Source organism: Fringilla coelebs, assembly GCF_963513975.1.
Source record: "Fringilla coelebs genome assembly, chromosome: 3".
Classification (NCBI taxonomy): domain Eukaryota; kingdom Metazoa; phylum Chordata; class Aves; order Passeriformes; family Fringillidae; genus Fringilla; species Fringilla coelebs.
In genome coordinates, this window is record NC_140030.1 from 90,688,114 (window position 1) to 90,713,107 (window position 24,994).

The 24,994-nt window shown below is 41.1% G+C and overlaps 1 protein-coding gene across 2 annotated transcripts in view; it reads right to left on the reverse strand.

Annotated features, from left to right (window-relative positions):
• EML4 (EMAP like 4) overlaps positions 1 to 24,994 on the reverse strand; it is a gene marked incomplete at its 5' end in the record, with an annotated part of 147,700 nt that overhangs the window by 64,445 nt on the left and 58,261 nt on the right. The window contains one exon of one of the 2 annotated variants that reach the window (XM_084203538.1): positions 3,871 to 4,053. In XM_084203538.1, coding sequence (XP_084059664.1) covers positions 3,871 to 4,053 — 183 coding nt within the window. Of the gene's footprint in view, positions 1 to 3,870; positions 4,178 to 24,994 lie in introns of those variants that run through there. The other variant, XM_084203537.1, reaches the window with a different exon arrangement.

The window sequence follows — 24,994 nt, forward strand, 5'->3', positions numbered from 1 at the left end:
TCTGAGATATTTCACTAGAGCCATAGTGTGCCACAAACTTGTCTGCACACCCAGAGCCTGAGGGATGAATTCTCCTGTTACACACATTTTGACACCCTGGAAGTTTTTAATAGGTTTACCAGGCACCAGCTGTGAGCCAATCTATCTTGCTGGCAGCCACAAGTACCAGACTGCTTTATGCTTTCCTTTTCTTCAGTGTCCAGGTAATCTTTGTTTTTGGAATTTTTTGTGAATGCTAACAGCATCAATCATGCATCAACAGCAGAGGCATGTGGCAACAAGAGTGCAGAGCTGCCAAATGCAAATAATTTCCCACCAAAGAAATTCTTCTTACCAAGCCATCTATTTAAAAAGAAAAGAAAGAGAGAAAGAAAAGAAATGAAACCCATAAACTCACCCCCACACTATGATCCTAACAAACCCCATAGCTGCTAGGGACAGGATCCCTTACCAAGCCTTTTCTCATTTCTAACCCTCAACACTGTGTTTGGACCTGGTAATTTCTCCTTTGTGTAGTTATTCTTAGCTGTATGCAGAGATGGAGAAGCACTATCACAATTCTTTTATGTTGAAAAGATTTGCTCAATTTAGAATAACTTGGCATTGGGAATTTACGTGCAAATAGTCCCAGCCTGCTTTTCACTGTGAAATAGACAAGTGCTAATCCTGCTGCAATGCCTACTAGAGGTATTTTCCTTACACAGTCTCTCCACTACATACTTTACTAGAAGACACTGAGGTGCCTAAAAAAATCTTGCCCCTTATCTTATATCTTGCCCTTTATCTTATTCTACAGTTCACAAACCCCTGAATGAAGAGCCTTTTGTTTCTGAGACAGAGCTTTACACATAAGATCCTAGGTAGCAGCCTCCTGACTGAGAACCCTTGAATTAGAAATAAAAATCTATGAAAAAAACCACATCAATTTTTTCACTGGAGACTGGACTAAGCTCAAAATAAGCATGTGACAAAAATGTCGAGGAAAGAAGAAAAACATTTAAAGGATAATGCAAAAACTTCATCTTCTGCTACTGTTTCAATCTGTCAATCTAAAATAAAGGAAATTACAAACAGAATTAGATCACCACGTGTCATGCAGACAAACTAGACAAAGGATGAAGAGATCACTTTTTTCACTAAGTCAAGCCATCAACTTCAGAACAAGAAAAATTAGTGAAAAATTATCAGGATGGATTTGTCCCTTTCAGTGTGATTCACTGTCTGCTCACAACACTTGTTTTTAGCCTATGAAAAATGTATCTTCAAAGACACTGCTGAGGTGGCAACAAGAAAATAAATTAAGAAGTTTAAAAGAATTCATTTCAGCAATAAGTAGAAGAGCCACCCTTCAAACTAGGTTAGTAATCACCTTGTATTAAACCTCCTTTGTTTGATGGAAAGACTCAGGATGGCGTTTTCTGGTACTATTATTCTTGTTGAGTTCAGTTTGTTTTAAAAGTATTTATCTCATTGCGTTGCCATACTTCAGATTAAACACATTTCTCCCCATGTATTCTGAAGGACATCCATTCTCTTTACTCATTATTTATGTCAGTATGTATTTAGGGGCTGCTGCAGAGAAAACTACATCTGTGATTGAAAGACAATTTACTTATAATATTTTACATAGAAAGTGCAATTATAGTAATGGAGAAATCCAGATTCTTGACAGGATCACAAACACCAAAATGAGTTTTGGAGGAATACAGTTATCTTTGCAGCAATCATGACTTGACTAGTAGGTCTGTTATATGCATGCATAATACTTTAAAGAAAACCTAACAATTACTTCTTTGAGTATTATTTTTTAATGGCAATTCAGATCATCCTCTAATCCTACTTATTCAAAGAAATTATGCATTTATCTCTGTTAAAACATTTCAAGAGTTTTTTGGCCGTTGAAAAAAATTTAAAATAGAGACATCAAAAGTAGAACCTAGGCTGCTGAACCATCACAAAAAGCGATGTATGAACTTGTTTTAATCCCAAGTTTATGCTTCAAGTCTAATTTTAGTCTCTTAAAATTCCAGTCTCTGTATGTAAGCATTTTCTTCTGTGAATTCTATATACAGCTGATTTCATGATTAACAGTGAAGTTAATGTGTTGTCTGGTGGTACTGTGTAACTGAACACAATGGGAACACATCCATCACCGATTAAATGCAGTGCCAATTAGTCATAATTCATTTAAGTTCAGTGAATTAGATCATACATGGACATATCTGTCCCTGTTCCCATCTCTTTCTTCACAGTTCCATGCTGCTGCCATTCATTTGTAGAGATATAATATGACCAAACTGAAGACACTCCACCCTTCCTCTGCTCTGCCTCCCCCAAATAATGAGTTTATTTCTCACCAAACAAATGGACCTAGAGAACTGAGTATGGTCCCAAGATCGCTAGAAAGGAGATAGCCCCAAGGCATTTTGCAGAACACAGGAAGACTGCCCTGCCTGTACACACAGTCTGCTGGGTGTTAGCTCTAAGCCAAAGGTTTTTAGCCATGTTTGTGCACACCCCAGCTTCTCTGCATTTAAACAGGAAGAATAAGGCACTGTCGTGCACACAGTCTTTCACTTGGACATTTTCTTTCTCATAATGGACAGCAGACAGCAGAGTGATTTTTAAAAATATCTACTAAAGCTATATTTAAAAAGAGTTGGAAAAAGAAGCTTCAATCTCGATGAGACCAGACATGTAAATTGGGTAGATAAAAGCTGCATTTATAAGCAGAGATGACAACAATCTACCATTTAGCAAGCAAGAGAGAATGGCAGGATTCAGAGCCCAAGCCAATTAAGCATCATGACTTCCTTCCATCTGGCACAGAGACTGCAAAAACACTTAATTAAGGAATTTGATCCCTCTGCCACATCTACAACAATTCAAACTTTCAGCATTTTCAGCCTATATGAAGAGGCCACCCAAACAAGCACAGGCTACATGGATCACTTCAGTGCTATACTGGCAGTGCTGTAATTAGTGTACTGCAATGCTCACACAGGGATTGATCCCAGAGATCTCTATGCTGCATGGTATGATGCAGTTACATGCAATTATGGTGAATTAAAACTGTGATTTATTTGAAATATGACCTAATCTTTTATATAATCAGAGACCTGATATATGCCAGAAACATACACAGCCATAATTCTCTTCAAATACACAACTTTAAGTTGGAGTAAGTTCAAAACTCAATTCAAATACTTCTCCAGAATATGAAACGAAATGTCCATGGGGGATGGGGGTGAAGCATATAAAAATTAGTGCAAAAAGTATCTAGTTTCTTTACTTTAAACAATCCTACATATATCAGTGCTACAATATAAAAGTTACTAGTGACTAACCAAAAGAGATATTGCTGCTACATGGTCATTCCTTACATGAGGTCTACTGGCGATGAGTTATCTCTACACTGGAACAAAAAATAACTACATTCAGAAAGCCTTCTTATTTGGTAGCAATGTATTTTGGTTTTTGTTTTGGTTACAATTTAGGAGCAGGAGAAAATGTAGTCTCTAATATGCACTTTCATGAGTTATTTGAGACTCAAAACTGTCCATAAGCCCCAAACCCTCCAGTGGCAGGTTAACGTTCCACCACTGAAATTAAAACAGGAACCTTTCAGCAAGAAGAAAGGAAAATTTTCAGGGGTATCAAGACAATAAAAATGTTACCAAGCATATTTCAGATATCTCTTGGCTGTATATATTATATATATATACTATTATAAACCTAACCCCTCCAGCTCAAAATAGATCGGCCTTCCCAAATGTGACAGAAAAGGGAAAAAACAAGTGACCAATGGAGAACACTCTGACATGATAACACAGCCTGGCTCTAGGAACAGTTTACCAAATTTGGCCTTACCTTTATTTGGTGCTGATTTTCTCACAGAAGCTACATGGTCTTCAGAGATAGCAAGACGCCTGAGCACATCAGCCAAGGCTGCTTTTAGCACGGTGATTTCATCCTCTTGTTGCTGCACTCTCAGCTCCAGGGCTGAAAGACGGTCCTGGACATCGGAGGTGCTGGCAGCCGAGATGCTGTCATCTGTACAGGGGAAAAGCAGAGCAGAAAGAGGCACTGAAATGCTTTGTTCTGAATTAAAAGCCACAGAAAGAGGCATGTACAGCACCAGTACGTCTGTCCCATCATTCTGAAATACTGAAGACATTCTAACAAACATGTTCAGGCAAATAAGGAACGGATATTACGGCAAACATCAAATTAATGCTTCAAGACAGAAATCATTACTAATCATTAGCTAAGACAGAAGGCTTAAAGAGTGTGGACCCATTAAAACCACAAGAGAGAATGTGCTTCCTGTGAAAAACATACAATTAGAAGGAAGACTGAAGTTCACCTTATTTAAACAACCAACTAAATTAACCAAAAAGTTATAAAACTGTGGCAAAATTCTGCAACAACACTATTGTGGAACTGTTGAAGAATTTTAACTATGACTCTTATTAATATTAAAGCAAGTTTCAAAGTTAAAAAAAAATCCAAAGTTGAACATATAAGTACTGTTAACAATGACCTAATTGCATCAAGAGGCAATCTCAATTTAAGTGGTCTAGATCAGACTTCTTAATTTCAATTCCTTCTCTTTAACTTTTTTAACATCACCACCCTGGATGTGCCAAAAAACATACAACCTTATAACACTTGGCCTGAAGCGAAGAGAAAATAAATGCACTAAAAAAGGTTCCAAAAATCTGTTTGGCCACACAGAGAAAGATTAGCATTGAAGGCCTGACCCAGCCAAATCTATTCTTCAGTGGTAAAAAGGAAATTACAGCTTCTGCTTACTCTTTGCTTTTGACAGTTCTTTGCATTATTTCTGCCAAGCCAAAATAACACATAACAGATTTCTGTATTTGGCTGTTCTAATAAACCATAGGCCAATCACTAAAAAAAAAACAAAAAAACAAAAAAACCTGTGAAAGAGTATGTTACTCAATCATAAGGTACTGAATTCCTTACCCATCCTGTTTAAGGCTTCCTAAAAACTCAGTAAGGAACTTCTAATATAGCTTTACAAAAAATCACCTGTATTTTATAGTTCACTTAAGTTCATACTCTACAAAATGTAAATAGCTGGTATGATTACTATTATTTGACACACTCTAAACTTTAGTTTTCACTAATCTTAGTAAGACATCAAGGAGCAAAAGGTTAATATTGGCCACAATCCTAATACTTTGATTTTCCCTAAAAAAAAAGCCTTAAGCTTTGAAATATTTGCATATGGGCACATTCAAAATACATGTAAACAAAAGAAATACTGAGCCAAATTCCTCCAATGAATTCATTATGGAAGAGATTAAGGAGTTTAATGCTAATTTCCACTCAGTTAAAACATGATACTCACTACTGAACAACCAAGAACTGAATCAACCAAAACAAAGCATCATAATAATACTTTCAAAGTACAAACAGAATTCCTACAATTAATTAGTAAAAACCCTAAAAACCCTTTAGTAATGAAATGTATCCAAAATTATTATTGATAAAGGAACATTTAAGGTTACAATAATAATTCTATATAAGACCCTAAATGACAGTTATGCATATTGTTTCAATTCACTATTTGGTCAAGGCAAAAGCAGAAGTGTACACATCACGGTTAATACTATATTCATTCTGGCTGATGAAAAGAACTGCAGGGGAATTAATTCATTAATAAGGTACATAATCAAATTGAGACCCAGAGACAACAGATGAGGACTCAACAAAAAGACCTTTAATCCCACAATCCATAACTGTACCTCCCTAGACGCACAAAAATTGACTTTAATAACTCCACAGCCCAGCACATCCAATGCTCTCTCAGCAGGACTTTACAAACCCAGACCTGTGACACCTGCCCCAGGTTGGGAAGGACTGTGTAAGATTCTTTTATTAAAACCTTCATGCTCAAAACACAAACCCCCATCTGTTTTAAGGAGCTGAGAAAAGTTCCTACATGCATACACACCTATGTGGCATACAAAAAGGAATCAAGGTAAATGAACATTAATCCATGAAGAAAAGCTTTTACTTCAGGAAAGCAAATGGACTTAAAATACCATATAATTCCATATTTCTACTATCCTGCTAGTATTAGCTGCAGTGGACCAGACAGAATGAACACTCCAGAGAACAATTATTTGCAAAATATTATAAACTTTTTAACTTCCCTTACACTGAGTAGCAGTCCAAACAGAAAAAAGCAGTTTGACATATGCTAAAAAAAAGAGGAGGGGGAATAAAAGGGGGGAAACTCCTCCCAACTTAGTTTTTTTGCTTTTTTTGTTGGCCAAAGTCTTCAATTAATAGATATTACCCACTATAATGGATAAATTATGGATACTTTCCCAGGCTGCATAAATATACAGCAGATCACTATAAAACACTTGTAAAAGGAGTAAGTAGCTATGTCAAATCATCATTTTAGAAGCCAAATATTACTGTGCTCCCTGTGTAGCGTCCAAACAAGAGTAATTACCAAACCAGGAAAGGCTCCAGTGCTGATCAGTCTCTCTGATGAGCACAGAAGCAAATGCTCTGCCCATCCCTGGACATCTTTATTTCCCATGAACTACTAACACTGACCAGACTGTTGCTGTTGCGTGGAAGAATGGCTAAAAGGTAGAGGTCACACGGACATTCTCTTGTTATCTGACCAAAGACTGGGAAAGTACCGAACCTTGCTAATCTGAGTTTCTGCACCTGCAAGAACTTGTGTCCTTGAGCATAGCTATGGTACGATAACAGTAATGAGGATGAGAGATGAGAAACAGAAATGTAAGTTCTCAAGAATGAGGAAGAGCTGATATTGTAGTATAACCAATAGATTGCTTAGCTTACACAATATGCATGAGCTTATTACTTGTGTATAAAAATCTAGTGCTTATCCATAAAGTTGGAGCTTGCTGATTCTCACATTAAGAGTCCCAAGACTTCCCTCACCACGACACTGTTGAACCCCAGCACCCCAAAACTGTGGTGCTGCAGCCACCTTAGCTGGCTGCTGCAGCTCCCAAAGGCACAGTAATGTCACTAATTAGAACTTGGAAGAACAACTGCCCTGTGAGGATGAGCTGCGATGCTCTGACCTCCTCAACACCTCCGATGAGACGGCAGAGGAGCTGCCCAATGTGCTCCTCGGGAAGCTGTGCTGGGGAGGCTCAAGCCTTGGCACAGCACAGACAGGCAGAAGGACCCTCAAACTCAACTTCAACCCAATAGCTTGTCAGAAATAGAAATGGGGCATGAGGAGCAGGCCAAGGAGGTCAAGGCACTCAGCTGATTCCAAACCAGGCAAAGCAATGTGCCCTGTTGTACAACGGGAGGCTCCAAAGCACCAGTGGCTGCTTTGCGTTGCAGAGAGGGCTCAGGAGACACCGAAAGAAGCTGGAGGGCAAGGACATCACTGAGAAATCAAGACTAATCTGGTTGATCAAAGAATACAGTAGCACACTTGGAAGACATTTCATTGCTCTTTTTCATTCTACAGAAGCAGCATCTGCTTCAAGTGATGACAACCATATATTACCCTGGCAGCTATTAGAGAATTAAAACTAATAATTCCCAACCCAAATATCTCACCCATTACAGCAAATATTCAACTGAATTCCAACATGCCCTTCTTGGCAGCGTCTTGAAAAGTAACTCAGCAGGGATTATCTTAAAAGAAGATGCCTTAAAAGTAAACAAAGCTGGAATCCATGAGATTATTCTGACAAATCTGCACAATTGCACCTTTTCTTCACAGAAGTTTTCAAAATATCTTCCAGATTCCTCTTTCATTTAAAACATATTTTATAATCTAAAGAACTACTTCAAAAGAAGTTCAAGAAAAAAAAACAAAAAACCCAACCCTTCCCTCAAGGACCTGCCCTCCTCCTTCAGAGAGGAAGCAGCCCTTATGCAAGAACAAGGTCAGTCAATGGGAAGCAAAATTCCACCTCCTCCCTTCCTCTTCTCGCACTACTGAACATCTGTCCTTTTCCTTGTGCTAGACATGCATCTAATCCAGGCCTTCCATAAACTGCTCTTCTTTTATCAAACCAGAGGGAAATTTATTTGAAAAGGAAAACCAGTTAGGCAAATAGAGCAAGTAATTTGTAAAATGCAGTCAACTATTAATTCATTCATATGATTCATTTTAAAAATACCTTTTTAGTTATCTGGTTATTCTTATTATAACCAAACATCGCCATTTCTGATGTGCTGGTCATGTTTTTTAAGCTTTTGATGACTTATGCCTTTAAGGGACATACTGGGAACAAGATCCAGTGTGGAAAAAAAGCACCATCTACAGTGCTCACTGTTAGTAGTGAGGAGACACCCACATAGGTATTTCAGTCTTAAAAAGTGGTTTAAGGTAAGAGTACTGGCGCTCTAATGACAGCGAAAACGTGCTAGGTCTAACCATACAGTACTAAACTTCCAAAACAAGATGTCCTATTATTTGTCACAGCTCATCAGTTTGATTTTTTAATTTTAGCTAGGAAAGCATCAATTCTTCCCTTGTTTTTGGAGTAAGAAGGAATATACATGAGATGCTTGTATTAGCTCTTCATGAGACACAGAGAAGACTCTAAAAATGAGGGTTCATTTCTCATGGTCAATGAACAGCACTGAGCAGACAGATTACTCTGTGTGGGACTCCTAACAGCCACAGGCATCCAACCACTCCTAGCAGATCAAACAAGGCAGCAATTCAAACTGCCCCTTAGCCTGGGCCAGGAGCTCCAAAACGAATATCCAGGACATAGTGCTGGGTACTTAACACAACTTCCAAACCACATATCACTCCTCACATTTCATCTAGCAGGCATGTGAGGGTACCAGCACTTGAACAGCATCACCCTTCATCACTTGCTGCCTAGGACAATGTTGAACTGGCTTCATTTGAAAAAAAAAAAAAAAAAAATCTTACTACTGAACCATCTATTCTGGGCCCCCTCAACAAATCCAGAGCATCCACTATCATCCCCCGGAGTCAATTCCTCCCAGCTTTGACTAAATCTAAGCAAGGAATTCATTTTAGACGTAAGCAGCATTTCAGAAAAACAAATTCTACAAACTCCAGCCCATGGAAATTTAAACCATGGGGTGGAAAATCCTATGTTTTATCCAATAAAGCCACATAAACCACAGGTAATTTTAAACCCCTGGCTGTTAAGGCAGCCACAGCATTTTCTGTATTTTGCCCAGATTGGTAAGAGCCTTTTATTAGGGAAAAGGAACAGAAATTACTGAGACCGGATGACAATTGCAGGAGATAACTGTCCCCAAGGAACCTTTTCTCATGAGGAGCATGATCTGCTCATGTGTGAGGGAAAGTATGTATTTGTATAACTTTCAGTTTTCGTTCTAAAGAGCGCTGAAAAGTTTGGCTATGGATGAGGCTTATATTTCCAGAGAGATACCAGAAAAATATATTTTTCCTACACATTATGAGAAAGAAAAGTCTCTGCACTTTTCTGCAGATCATCTGTCTTAAAAGAAGCTTATAAAAGGTGCAAAGATCAAGAATTATATTCCATATCTGTAACTCAGAATTTTCAACAACAACAACAACAAAAAGTAGAATTAAGGTTCCATACTTTTGCTCACAGTATCTCCTCCAAATGCCAGCACATGCACAGATTATCTCAGTTTTGTAAAGGATGTGAGTCATGGAAAGAATCCAAGAATAGTAATTAAAGCACACAACATGAACGCAGAGGATTCAAAGAGCTCCCCGACAACCCACACGATACTGCATTATCCTAGAACCTGGAGCTTATGGCATGGAAGTGGAGTGGGAAGTTCTCCCCAGCTCTCCCTTCCTGCAAGTGCAAGACTCTGGCCTTTTAACTCTCTCAGTTACCTTACATATCTTTGGCTTCCTTTGCTAGTTTTTCATACTTTTCCCTAAGCTTCCAGTTTTCCTGCACCAAATTAAAACCAATGCACTTCTTGATCTCACTCTTGTTACTGGTGACAAAAGTGTAAATTCTTTATTTTCTTTTTAGAATAACAATGCAGATGTTCTGAGATAGGTACAGGTAAGTCACTGATTTTAGACAGTGCAGTATACGAACATTTTGAACGCTAGCTAAACCTTAAATCTGTCTCCTTCAAAGACATTTCTTCAGGTTTTCAGGAAGAACACATTGTCACACTCCACTCATTTGCTCAGGACTGATGCTGCACAAGGACCATCACATCAACCAGACTGTCTTCCTTGAACAGCTCATGAGATTTTTTTCATGTTTCATACACCCATCTAATTTTATCCCCTACAAGCAGTTAATAGTAATTAAAAAAAGCTATATTACTCTACACTAGCAATTACACAAATCATTTTGATCACAAGTCCACAGCAAGCAGTATTTTATTTTTCTGTAGATGGCCCATGAGATTATTTTGCTGAAGCCCATGAATATTCTGCAGTGCAACAGTTGCTACTGGCCTTTGGTATTGTGGACTGCTTTATGGTCAGCTTGAAGCATGCCCATGTCTGTGAGCCTGCATCATTGCATTATAAAGAACATGATCTATGTCTTCCAGCAACTTTACTTGAAAGAGTTATTCTGACACATAAGAAGATTTACCATTTCACATCTAACAATTAGTAGCTCTACTTGTATATGCTAGACAGATCTGTGCACATAGGCTTTCATATATTTTTTATTTTCCTGAGATGAAAAACCAAGGAAGGAGAAAGATAAAAAGACACAAAAACATCCTGACAAAAAATAACCCAATAATTACCACAAATTACAGAAAATAGAAATATTTTTGTAATAAGCTTGTGTATCTGCTGCTGCAAACACTCAGTTTTAATACAGTTAATCTAGAAATGCATCAGCATGAGATTCACAGGGCACAGGCCCACCCATACCACATTTGATCAACATGAGTGTTCTGCCTGCCTAAGTTTCCAGCTACTGTATAACTTACTGGGCACAAAAATTTTATATTTCATACTTGCTGATACTAACTTTGATAGGCAGACTGCAAAAACAGAACAAACACTTACAGACATTTCTCACAATTGACACAGGTATCCATTTGATTACTTGAAGAGGCAGATAATTATGCAGGCACTGCCTCATAACCTTCCCCAGCGGCATACTTCCTATCAGCTCCACCTCCATTGAGATGCATCTCAAGAGCAAGACCATTCACGGGTTTTTCCCCACCCACTGCTTAAAAAGCCTTGTGGTTTTTAAGTACTTTTCTTCCCCTAACATTGCTTGCCTCCTGATGCTCCTAATATTGCTCTTCAGTGTTTGGCCTTGAACCTGCAAGACAAGCCCTTCCTGTTCCAAAATACTGCTTCTGCTACAAATCAGTGACCTCTACACCCCATAGACAAAATCCACAGTGGCTATGGGCATCCACTTGGGATCCCCCATATAAATGGCTCAGCAGCTATCCCAGCCACCCCAAGCTCTTATCAATATTTGGTGCCACCCCATTTTCATGTCACAGTAAGGAGAGGGGCAGGGGGCATCTTTTCTAACACAGAGGCTTGGAAATTCACACAGAAACCAGAGACAGCTGCAATAAACTGCTCTACTGTAAGTTACACATGCATTAACACTTCAGCACACATAGATTAGTATTCCTTCACTGGAAATATTTCATATTGTGCAAGAAGTGTTAGAACACTTCCATTCTAAAATGCTAATTTAAAAGTGACAAATTAGGCGAGCAAGAAACAATGTAGGTTAATCTCCATCTTCCCTAATGCCCAAACTGATCTAGCTAAAATTTTCAAAGAAAACAACCTTTCATATGCTGAAGAGGGAACACATTCCAAAAGTCTTCCTCTTCACCAAGGGCTCAGCCGCCACTCAGCTCCCTGCACCAAAAGCAATGGCACCCAAGCCACCCTATGGAGAAGCTCAGCTGGTTTTACCTCTGCAGGACAGAGACAAAGCCAGCCACTGCCTGGGGCTCCATGGTGGCCACAGCAGGACACCAAGAATAGGAAAGCATCTCTCCTGCACTCCCAAAGCCTCGCTGCAGAGGAGTCTGCTTGCTGTACCTACCCCAAAACCCCAGACCTCAGTGAGGAAAAGTGCTCAGCTCTCAACAGGTAAACCCCACCAGGAGCAATTGGGCTTTGACATGAACAGGGCAGTCCTTCCTATGCACTTTGACAAACAAGCTTTTCTATTTTCAAATTAGACGACTAGTTAATTAGAAAATTAGGTAATTAGCAGATGCTTTTGACCTTAATCTCTTTTCAACGACACTCTTCATCTGTTAAATGAAATTAAATTCATCATCCCACACTGCCTAAAGGTTAATTAACACTTGTGGGCTGTACCCTAAGTGCTACCCTAAGTGCTGTAGCAAGGTCAGTGTTTAAATGCATGCAATTTCTCAAGAACCAAGATTAAGAGCCTTCCCATAAAAATAAGAGAGAGACACACAAAGAAAATAAAGTTAACTCAAAATACCAACCAACTGCTTTTATAAGAAGAATCACCTTCTCAGAGTTCTAACTTGGAAGAGACTACGACTCTCCATGCATCTTACCGCTTATATGATTTCAATATAGTTTTGAAGGATGACCCTAAGTCTGACTTTTAAGTTTAGTCTGACTTCCCACTTGGAACACTGTTCTTTAACCTTATGTCCTTAATGCACAAATCTACAAAAAAATGGCACCATTAATTGTCACTATCTGCCCAACACAATGAATGATGATAACCACAGTCAGGCTCAGACAAAAGTACTGCTACCCAAAACATCACAAAGCCCAGTGAACGCACGGAGTTCACAGAGAAACACGGGACCATCTGAAACGTTGCTTTTCCTGGAGTACTGTGCAAACTCATTTGCACACACAGGTACCAGCAGTTATGTGGCAGGCAAACAAGTTGGTGTGGAGGCTTGGTGATGGAAAGGAGGGGAGAGGAAGGAGGGGAAAAGAGAGAAAAAAGAGCACTCACAGTAATCTCAGATTCTCCATTGCTCTCTGCACCGCTCCCTCCACCCTGTACCACTTATTTTTTAACTGCTCTTGTCAGAGTGATGGTGCTAATTCATGCTCAAAGTGTCTACATATTTAGAATTTTTTTTTCAAAATTTAAGCCCAAATTCATACAGCTTACCTCTGATTATCCAAGCCCTATTTCCAAAACACAAACTTTTTTAGTAACACGTGAATAAATCCAAGTTTGCGAAACATTCGATCTTTAGATTGCAACAACACAGGCGAAGTCCAACATTCCCCACTACTGGCAGCACATCTCCTCTGCTGCAAAGAATCTGAATTCAGTAGTACCAACATACTTTCAATCTGACACTTATGGCAATCTTCCAATATCTTAAATATTTATTGTTTATTTGGGCAACTAACTTAACTGGGTTTTTGTTTGTGGTATGCTTTTACCAAGAACATTTTGGCCCTAGAGGAAAGAAGTTTCTACTCTAAGATTGCTATATTCTCATCAATTCTAGAGTACCATTACAGCAGCAAAACAGAAAAGCACTGAAATCATTAAGTGAGATAACATCAGGCAAAGCAAAATAGCCTCTTCTTTTATGGATACATTTTATCTTGTACCATGCAATGTTTACTTACAAAATTCTACTCATCTCAAATCCTGGCACACAAATTAATAACTTCTAGTTTCTGTTATCTAGAAATCAAGTTAGACATTATCCCTGTAAATAAGTGTTGGAACGTTTCTTAAATTTTGTACAGGCTGCTTCATTGTGCTGTGCATTTCTTTCCCCCAGGACACATAAATATCTAATTTGTAACATCAAAAATACCACTCTACAAACCGTTTCTTTGATCTCATTCTATGCTATTCCAAGCCAATCTATCCTAAGTGCCACTATGCAAAACTCCATCAAGAAAAATAGAAACCTGGCCTGTAGTATTAATTTCCTTTCCCAAAGAAATACGGACCTCCTTCTCCCAAAACACTCATCTACTTTGCAGGGAAAGCCTTCCCTTTCAGTACTGCTGGAAAAAGCAGGATCTGAGCATTTTTGTGCTCAGCAGAAACGTTCCTACCCCAGAGCAGGGGGAGGCACCAGCGCTGGCATACACAGTGCTATTTCACAGCTCTTATCGCGCCAAGTCACAGGACACAGCAATTTCAGATAAAGGGAAAACCTGTTTTGAAACAGACTCACCAACTCACTGCCTTATCTTAGTTTTCTGGTATTTCAGGTATAGGAATTCCTTCCACTTACTCACAGCCCCATGTGGCCACTGCTTTATTACCTCTCCATACCAGGGCCCATTCAGTAAAACACCAACTGTGAACTTCACTCCAAGCTCAAGTGACCCTGAAAAGCTACTGTCCCTCTTTGTATCTTCTTATCCAAAACCTAAGGATGACAATCTGCTCCCTCCCTTGAAAAAAAAAATAGCCTCTAAGAGACAAACCTTCTGGTGGGAGTATTCATTCCAGCACTCCAGGTGGGAGTATTCATTCTGCCCCAGCAGGGCAGGAGCAGCCGGTTGTGCGTGCAAGGCTCTCATGCTCCATCCATTCCCCTAGGCAGCATCTCCTGCAGAAGCCACCCCTTATCCCAGCCCTGCAATACCAATGTTACCCTCCCTGCTGCAGGGAGACCATCTCACAGCCATTCTACCTCTCCTGTCTTGTAAGCAAGAACAGACACAAGGCTTGGTTTTGATATTTTTAAAAATCCACTGTTTCTTAGGAATGCAGGACTAAAGCTTTCTAATCACAAACTTGATCCAACACAGCATTTGCAACAGCAGCTATCAAAATCCTGCATTTGTTTACCTCCACCAAGAAGCTTCCACAGCTTCTGGAACTGCTTACAGCTTTGGTATAATAGGAATATCTCTACAGCAGCTCATGTTTGCTCCAGCTGGAACCAAATCCACAGCAGTTTGGTTTGGTTTCTTTTGCATAGAAACGAAGTAACCCATCTCCATAAAGACCAGTCATACTATAGACACAGCTAAGAGATCTGCCTGATTTCAAAGACAAAGCACATGGCTCCCACACAGCCAACCTGGAAGGTGGTATCTACAACTACTCATCACACATCAGTCACAGTCTCCAATTTGGTTACTACACAGGAGGAACTAGTGAGAAATAAATGGAATAACTGCACATTATGTGCAGTACACACAAGCCAGAGAGCAATAAGAAGTATCTATTCTGGTGAAAGTCAACAGCCAGCCTCAAAAATGGTGACTGAGCATAAATACAATTAAACTGACTGGTTCTTTAGCTAAGGTCTTTTGTTTTGTTGTGTTAGCAGTTACACAGCCCTGGTGAAGTAACAGCTGTAAACAAGGTGTGGGTGGAAAGCATTGCTCACACCTTTCCTGCTGCTGCGGCTGCCTGACAGGAGACTGACTGTCCTGCAACAAACTGCTTCTCAAGAGCTGAAGAAACATCAATATCAACATCTGTTATTTTGCAAAGATCATCTTTTAGACAATTCAGACTGCAGACCTGTCACCAAGTGTCGTCGCACTCCCTTAGCAAGGACACCATCAACAAGTTCCCACAAATGCCCTATAAACAAATGAGGTAATTGTGAAATGAAACAGATTTAATTTAAGACAGGGAAGAACTCTTGAACAGCATGGCAGACATCTCTATGTGTCAGCGCACATCTCTTTTATAAAGCTGCAGTTAGGCTGCTTCTGCAGAAATGAATACATAAAACTGAAGCCTGCTTCAGGCATAATTTCAGTTGCTAATCCTGGCACTATTACACCTAAAATGGAAAACTCCCCAAAAAGGGAGGAATTAAGTCTCGCCTTTATTTAGGCTAAACCACAAAGCAGATTTCAGAACTGAAGCAAAGCAAGCACAAACACTGGCTAACAGTGTTACACGATGCTACAGCTTCCTAGAGAAAAATCAATCACTGAGCAGAACACTTTGGTTGGCACAGGCAGGCTAAGACCTTCTAAAATTTCACCTTGAAGGTATTTTATGTAGAAGTCCTACACAAAATTGAACTATCACAGTCACTGTTGATAAATCACATGCATGTGTGCATGGAATTTGCTTAGCAGGAAAAATGCCTTTCCATAAGGATGCTTCTTCCTTTCTTCTCAAAGGACCCTGTAGGGAAGCACACTTCGTTTGCCAAATTTTGAGCACTCAAAAGGGATGTATCTATCAAAATTGCTAAAATACATGACATTTTGTATCAGAAACAAATTACTTATCTGATCTTCCTACAGATGGGGTCTCTCAAGCATAAAAAAAATCTTCAGGTTTCTTTTCCTACTATTTGCCAGAAAGTAACAGTTTTTAGGTAAAGAAACATAGCCCTGCAAATAGCAATAGTGACTGATCACGGATATGCCCAGTATTAAAAATATTGCAAGCGCTACAAATACTTGACAGGAAAACAAGACTTGAATATGGTTGGGACTAAGCAGCAGCAGGGTCACAAATTACAAGTTGCATTTTTTTCCCATTTCCTTCCTTCTCCTTCAAAATTAAGGCATTAATCAGTCAAGAATTGATAACAATCAAAGCCACCGCAGGAAGAAAAATTTTTATTTGTTAAAGGACACAATTAAAAAAAAAAAACCCACCAAAAAAGCAGTTTTTTCTACAAAAGTACATGAGCACCAGCACAACCAGAGAGCCTCTGAATTGCCATTCAACCCACCACTGCCACATCAGCTGTCAGTCCCTTGCAGATCCAGGCCAAAGCTCTTCTCTGGTTATCACTGGGTAACACTTCCAGCTTTTTGTAACACATCAGGAACAGCTATGCTAGGTTAGGCCTGCCTGAACCCACAGAAATAAAGTTTACAGATTTTTTACTAATACACTCCAACTCATAGTGAAAAGTACTCTGGAAAAAGCTACATATTGTAGGTCTCCAGTGTTTGCAATTCAGTTTCATTCTCTTTTTTAAACCCTGGAGATTTGTATTTGTTTGATAACTGTGCGGGGAACAATCTAAAGCCAAAAAGATAATAGTTACTCTGAAAGCAGCTATTATCTTAAACCACTGAATTATCTAGTTTATTCCACTAATGCTTATGTTTTAGGACTGATTAATTCCACATACACTTACTAAGCATTAGCTATGCTAATTCAGCTATTTATACATAAAAAAGAACCATCCAGGAGGATACTATTTCCACATAATACTGCCAACTGAAATAACAGGATTCTTCATGCATGAAAAATATTCCTCCCACCACAACAGAATACACAAACAGGAACAAAATTATTTTATTACTTTTCAGCATCTTCTAACCTTTCCCATAATCTTGTTTGATGACTTTTATTTTAATTTTAATAAAATATGTTTTTTTGGGCTGCAAAGTGGGGTATGGCCAAATAAATCAGCAGGGAGTGAGCCCAAGAGAGAGTTAACAGCATCTCAGCTTCCATGCTGTAACTACTCAAGCACACTGCTCTTACTCAAGACTAAATGCCAGCTTGTTTAACCTACTAATCCACATTTACTAATCTACTGTGTCAACATGCTCCAAGTCTCTGCCTTCACTTAGCCCTCTGCAACTCCCGTGCAAGCCCACACTCTAACTAGGTGTGACCATTCTTGCAGCCTGCAAGCTGCACAGGACAAAGTTCTCATGCCAGAGCTCCGTGACACGCAACATCTATATCTGGGGGAGCTGGGGAACACTTCCCAGAAAGGTGGGGAGGACCAGTGACCCTGCCACAGCAGGACCAGGAGCACAGCTCTGCCTTGACTGAACAAAATTCTAACAAAACAGTTAGAATTATTTATAGTAGAGATTGATATTTTTAAAAGTTTGAACTGCATCCTTTAAAGAAAAAAAATTTGTCAATTTATTTTTCTTCTCAGCAGTTTTTCATGTCATTACATGCCTAAAGGTTTCCCTGACTGCAAAAATGCATAGAATATTGTGAAGATGGGCAATTAGAAGATTTCTTCAGTGAAAGCCATTAGATGTTTTCTTCAGTTCAGTGTTGTTTATAAATAATCATTCAAGACTCTGAAGCTGAAAGCAAGCATAAACACTGGAAGACACTGAGTTTATTTCCATGCATTAAGATCAAATCAAAAGTCAAAACAAATTGTTATAATTTTAATATTGATTCAGTCTGCAGTACTACTGTCTTGGGCATGGTTCCATTTGCTCTATAGGCTGCTGCTAAAAGGGGTGATCCTCCTTGAAGGATCAGGCTGCTTTTTCTACCCCAGGACATAATTTTTGGTGGCTACCTGATAGAAAACTTTTTCCACCCCCAGTTAGTTTCCAGCTGGATCAACTCACTGGCCAGCTCCTGCCAAACCCCTGCCCAACAGCCCTCAGGGCCACTCTGCCACCACACACAGAGCACAGAAACTGCACTCCATCAGTGCAAACCACTCAGGGTGACACCTGCAGCTCTGATTTTTTTCACCTCTATCATCTAAGAAAAGCAATCTCAAGAAATACCTTAATGCTCAAGACATTGTGGCATTTATTTACCAATTAAGTCAAATAATGCAAAAACCTGAAGGGTCAACTCAAACCAGGTTCTCATGGAAGTGAATACTCCCTTTGATGCATTTCACAGGTATCAGAAATTAGACTGTGGATATTACCATGGTTTTAAATGCTTCTGAAGAGCTCCACAGGCAAACCCCAACAAACTCATGCATTTTTAGAAAATACAAAGAACAAAAAAGGTGCTGGAAGAGTACAGCAAAGCAAGAAGACATGTCTAAATCCTGTTTTATGATGCACAAGGGCATCTTCTCATCCCACAATAAAGAGCTCTGACTAATGGCTGTCATGTCTGGTTATTCCTTCTTCCCTGCTCACAGGAAGGAGCTGCATGTCCAGCACTTTTCCTGTATTTCTTTGCAAGTTCTGCTCTCAAAGCTGCTCTGGCTCTGTGCAGAAGGAGCAGGTTGAAGAAGCCTGCTGCAAGAGGGAAGTTTCCAATGCCACCTCTTTCCTGCTGAACTTACTTCTCTGTGCCAAGCAGGGGTGTGATGTAGGGTTCATAAAGACACTTCTTTAATCAGGGCATTACTCAAAATTTGAGAGCAAAGACCTGGTACTGAGAAAGTGCTTGCAGTCAGAACCTTTCTAGCTGACCTTTAATGACAAGTTTGCTGCGTCAACTCCACCTCTGACATTTCACCAATTCCGATACTTCAGCAACTTCCAAGTGTGGCTTGCAGTTACTTCAACTTGCAATTACTTTCTGCAACTGCTAAAAAACACTAACCATTACCCTGCACAACTCACTATTATCCTCTCAACCCCCTTCTGATGACTAATACGTGTTCCTAGAACTGCTCAGAGCCAGCAAGAGATCTTAACCGGCAAAACAGAAAAAAAGTTACCCAAAAATGATACTACAGTTTTAAAAGGTAACTATGAAGTTAAAGAAATGAGACTTCTATTGAGGCAAGGTACTGGGCTTCTAAATAGTGTGAGATAAAAACCCCTCCCGACCTCCACAGTATTTGAAATTTTATATTGTGTACACATAGCACTGCATGCACTGGAAAGAAAAAGGCTCTTGTAACACCCAAATGCTTACAGCACAGTCCCTTATGTCAGATACTAATTCAAATTAAATACTTGTGCACCAGCACCTGTGCAGGGAAGCAAGGCAGCAGGAACAGCAGTATGTGCCAGCCACTGTCACTGCCTGCCAGCGGGGCAGGTGGCAAAGCCACTGCCAGTCGAGGTGCCTTCCATGGCACAGTGACAGCCCCTTGCCAGACACACCAAGCCCAAGGCAGACTCAGTGTCACCCCCAGAGAAACCCTGCAGAGCCACAGACAGAACCCCACCCTTGCCATCAATGTCTCCAGCAGCTGGCCAACCCCACTGTGAAAAAACCCTAAGCACATTCTCTACTAGTCTTAACATTAAAGACAAATGCATACAAATCAAGAGTCTGAAAGCAATCAAGCTTAAAAATACTAGGGGGTTGGAGTTTGTTTGGTTTTTTCCCCATATATAAATACCAATTTCAATGTCAAGTGCAACTAGAGGTGAATATTTAATCTAGAAGAAGCATGCCAACTGAGGATTTGTTTGCAGGTAAATATTCCCCTTGCTCAAACTGAAAATTTCTATCCTGATCTGTATTGTCTGAGATAAATTCAAGCTATAGCTATCCTCTTCCTAAGGGACACGTCTTTGCCTTAGCTTTAATTATAAAAGGCTAATTAGAAAAAAAAAAAATCTTTCCTACTGACACCAGACAACCTTTTTAAAAAATTTTATTAAGCTGCCTATCAGCGCTTGTACCCTATTTATTAAAAGGAAATGCTAGTTCCTTACTGCTGAAATAGGAATTAAGTTTTAGCTTTGGCAAGAAACGGGCAATGAGAGGTAGGTACAATGACACCTGTGCAGAAAAAAAAAAAAAAATCACAATTAAAGGTAGTAAAGCTCCTATGGAAAAGCATATCACTATAGGATACTTATAAAAAAAATTATATGCAAAACCCTCACCTGAAATACCTTACTGTTAATATAAAGCCTTAAGCTCCGTTAAATAAAGCAAGAATGAGCATGTCCAGCCCAACAAAAAGAAGGAAAAAAAGATACTTTCTATAACTTAATCTCAGGCATTTCCATACTTGTTACCAGTGCAAATTTGCTTAAAGCCCTCAAGGCTGAAGTTAGAAATTAGGAACAAAGCACTTGTTGATTCTCCATCATACCAGTTCATATCACACTAACTTTACACACAACCCAAAATACAGTCATTTGAAAACCTGATATAAAGGTATATTAGGTTTAACCGTACAAGTAGGAATCAAGTTTTAAATCAACAAAACACACTACCCTGCTAAGAATATCCACATTTTCTTTCAATTACAAATGGCAACTCTTATCCAGCAAAATGCTTGGTCTTTTATCAAGATTTTAGAAAAATTAATTTCCAAAGACACAGAAAAAAATTAAAATAGAACGTATGCATTCAGAAAAGAATGCATTTCTTGCATCTTATTTTGTTGGATTTCTACACAAACCTCAAAGCTAAGTCCATAATGTCCCACTCACTTTGGAACTTCAAGATATGCCTCAAGCTGAAGTTTGAGACACTGTTATATTTTGTACAGACAATCACAGAAACCCCTGTTAAAAGCCATTAAAGTCAGTGGAAATGTTGGTCACATAAACCTCTACATATTGGTAACAAAGCCCCAAGCTACAGACATAAAATATGTTGTTCTTTTGAATTTTGTTCTGAAGAAAAACAGCTAAACATTAGCTCTTACTCTCTACAGTAAAAATCCTTGCAAGCCTGCAAAAAAAAAAAAAAATCACACAAAGTACTTAAAATGCTAACATTTCCAATTTACCCTCCCCTCTTTCTTGAGGGTTGCAACATCTTGAATTCTAAACCAAATGCTTTGAATTCTGAAGCAGATGAAGTACAGTGCCCATCGCTCGCTTTAACAAAGTACACTACAGCAAGGGCATTCCTTTCTTCCACTAAATGCCCACAGAAATCTATGCCTTAAGCACCTGTTTGCTTTTATTTTTAAGAAAACTTTTCTGCGGACCATGGTATTTTCGGCCGTAAGTTTCACATGCAAGATGCTGCGTTTGTATCCAAATCGCACGGCATGAATCAGCAAACAAAGAACGGGCGCTCGCTGATGTCTGTTTCATTCGCAGCAAAACACTTCCACTCCGTGTACAAGAGGAACACGCTTTGTCTCTGATAGGATTTCTTGGTTAGGGTGATTTGGTCGGTCTTCTTAAGACCACGTAGTTTTGGTAGCTACACTCAGAACGCTACAATTAGTTAGCTAATTCGCACTCAAGAGAGGCTGTTTTGAGAGCGGCTGTTTAAAGAAAGGAAATATGAACGGAAATATTTCATTTTTACTATGGTGGTAAAAACAAAGGGAGAAGAGGAAAAAGCCCTTAGTTCTGAAGGGCGAGTACAGGTTCCTCAGGCAGAGCAAGCGGCAGCAGGCGCAGCTCTGCTCTCCCCAGGCTGAGCGAGCCTTTACTGCCGCCTGCCTGAGGCCCTTGAGTCCGGCCGGGGCTTCCTCCGGCTGTGCCCCGGGAGAGCGGCACACCGAGCGCTCCACAGGCAGGCTGGACACGCCACAGCCGCCCTTCCATGAGGGCTGCGGGAGCTCCCTCGCACCAAACTCTTCCCTGTCCCAGCCCCGGGCCGAAGGGACCCGCGCTGCTCCGCGCCTCCTGTCCAGCCAGCATTAGCTTCATCGTTATCTCCCTGTCGCCTGCTCCGCTATCCGCACGCTTCCCGATTTTATTTACTTGTCCTTCTTTTGTCGATTTTCTGGCGGTGCGGATGCCGCACGGCAGCGCGCCCCTCAGCGCCGGGGCAGGCACACCTTGCGGGCTGCCGGGGGGGCGCGGAGCCACTCACACCTCGCAGGGCAGAGCCTGCCCCGGGGCCGCCAGGCTTCCCTTTCTCCCCGGCAGGGATGGGAAACGCGGAGCGGAGAGCGCCGGGGATCACCCCGAGCGAGCCCTGCGGCGCGGTACTTTACCCGTGCAGAAGGTGGCGAGCGCCGAGGGGTCGCAGGCTGCGGCCAGGCAGGACAAGCCTTCCTCCATCCCCCCGGCCGCCAGCGCCGCCGAGCCGGCCCCGCCGCGCCTCAGCGAGAGCTCCCAGCCCCGGCCCGACCGGCGGGCGCCCAGCACACGGTCCCGGGCCACGGAGCCCTGCTGGTCCCGCCGCCCGTGCCCCTGCCCCGGAGCGAGCGCGGGAGGCGGGGGCGGGCCGGGCCGGGCCCGGGGAGGGGCCGCCCGCAGGCGGCGGCAACACGCTCGCTGCGGCACCGGCCGGGAGCCGCGGCCCCCCGGGGCCTGCTCGGCGGGGAAGCGCAGCCCGCCGAGCTGCCCCCGAACGGGAAAGCGGCAGCTGCTCGCACACCGGCACGGTCCTGCACCCTCCCCACCGGGACCCGCAGCAATCGGAACCGACACCCCCGCGCCGGTGCCACCGCGCCGCACGGTGCTCACGGCCGGGGGCACAGCGCCGCACGGACCATCAACAGCCCACAGCATCCGTCTGTCCGTCCGTCCGCGCTCGATCGGGGCATACAGAACCAGCAGCCCTGACTAACGACAACACCCTCCCTGGGCTGATGCAGATAAACCATTATTGTTTCAAAGCGTGTCTGTCTGTCAGAAAGGGCACGCATCCATCTATCGTCAGCCACAGCGCGACACGAGGAGTGACAGGAGCAGTGACACGGGGAGTTCACACGGGGGGGAAGAAGGGGGCAGCAGTTCGCTCAGTATTATATTGGAATATTTTTCACATGACATCGTTTCGAGACGAAAAAGCAATGACATCACTGGCAATATACTCATATCCATTATATGAAAACTAAGCAAAATATCACGGCTTAAAAGCAGCAGCTTTGCAAAGCTATCATTCTGTTCAGCAGAAGGGAACTCGTATTACAAATGCATTACAATCTATTTAATGTGATCATGATTTTGTCTGTCTTGCAAGACGAAGCACAGCCAGATGAGAACTAATGAATGCAACATGTGTTCATTCTTTTGGTAGCTGTGCCTGAAGCCAATTGGCAGAACGACTACAGCAAGATAAATGTCAAAACAAAACTATTTGTGAATATTGTACTGCATGTATTTTGACTCTTCTATCATACTTGAAATAGTTTATTATTTTTGAGATTTGCAAGCATATTAAATAACTCTGGATTAAAGTTTAGATTTCCAGACAACAGTGGGATAATTAAAAAAAAAAGGAGGCGGGGGGGGGGGGGGGGGAGGGGAAGTCTGTGTCTCCATTCAAAAAACAAGGAGGGGCAGTACTTTTTTTCCACCATCAGAAACGGTTGATGATAAGGTTAACAGGTTCATAAGAACACATATAATTAGGACAGCACACAATTGTTGGTTTTTTTTTTCCAGGATTAACAATCTACATAACTACAGTAGTGCATTTCTTTTCCAGCAGCTCCTGATCGACTGGAGGAATCGACCTCTGCAGTGATCTAAAAAAAGAGATGGCAGTCAGCTGAACACAGCTCTGCAGCATGAAGTCAGCCAGACAACTACTGTGATTAACACAAGGGAAAAGGACTAGGAAACTGCCTGGTGGAAGATGATAAAGCCTAAAAGGCAAGGGCACACAATCAAGGACCCTAATGAAGCCATGAGCCTCGACACACAGCTGTGGCACTGGGATTGACCAAGAACCCACGTTCCCAACTTGTCCTAACCCCTATGTTGCATCAAGTCATTAAACAATCTTGACTGCAAGACGAAACACTGAGTCTTATCTTGGGTGGGTTGGGCAGACAGAATAATTTAACAGACACTTTGGTATCCTTTCAAACTCGACATGCTTCCCAATACAACTATGAAGCCTTGGAAGAAATGACAGGCAGAATGCCCCATGCGGCCAAACAGACATTGTACTGGTTAGATCAGTGCCAAGAGCAGAAAGAGGCTTGACTGCAATCTTAAGTGGCCATTACTGCCCTGAACAATGACACGTTACATGCCGCTGACAAAAAGCATCCACTGTAGTTCACACCAATACATTTCTTTTAGAATATATCAATTTTGAAGTAAGCAAAGCACATAATACTAAAAAAGTTAGGCTCTCTTTCTGTAAAATGAGTACAAAACACTGCTATTTCTGGGTATCTTAAACAGAGCTTAGTGTCTGCTCAATCATAAGCATACAGGATGAGGCAGAAGGAATCAAAGCAAAAGTCAGAGCACTGTTGGAACGATCCTCAGAACTCTAACTTTTGAAACAAGTTTTCAGAAGGCCCAGGGTGTACAGCTCACCCTGAAAATGGCAGAAGAACTCTCAACCCACCCATCTCCAGTTCCCTGCTCAGCTGAAGACTTGATCAAAATTCCTCAAGTTGCCTTTAAATCTCTCATGATAACCTTACCTCCTCCTTAGGATTTTTCACTCTATCTCTGGCCCTTCCATCATACCTGTCCTTCTAAGCCAAATATCTTGAACAGCTATCTCTACACTTTTCAAGCCTAAGCACCATCTCAGGTCCCTCTTCCCTGCTGTTACTT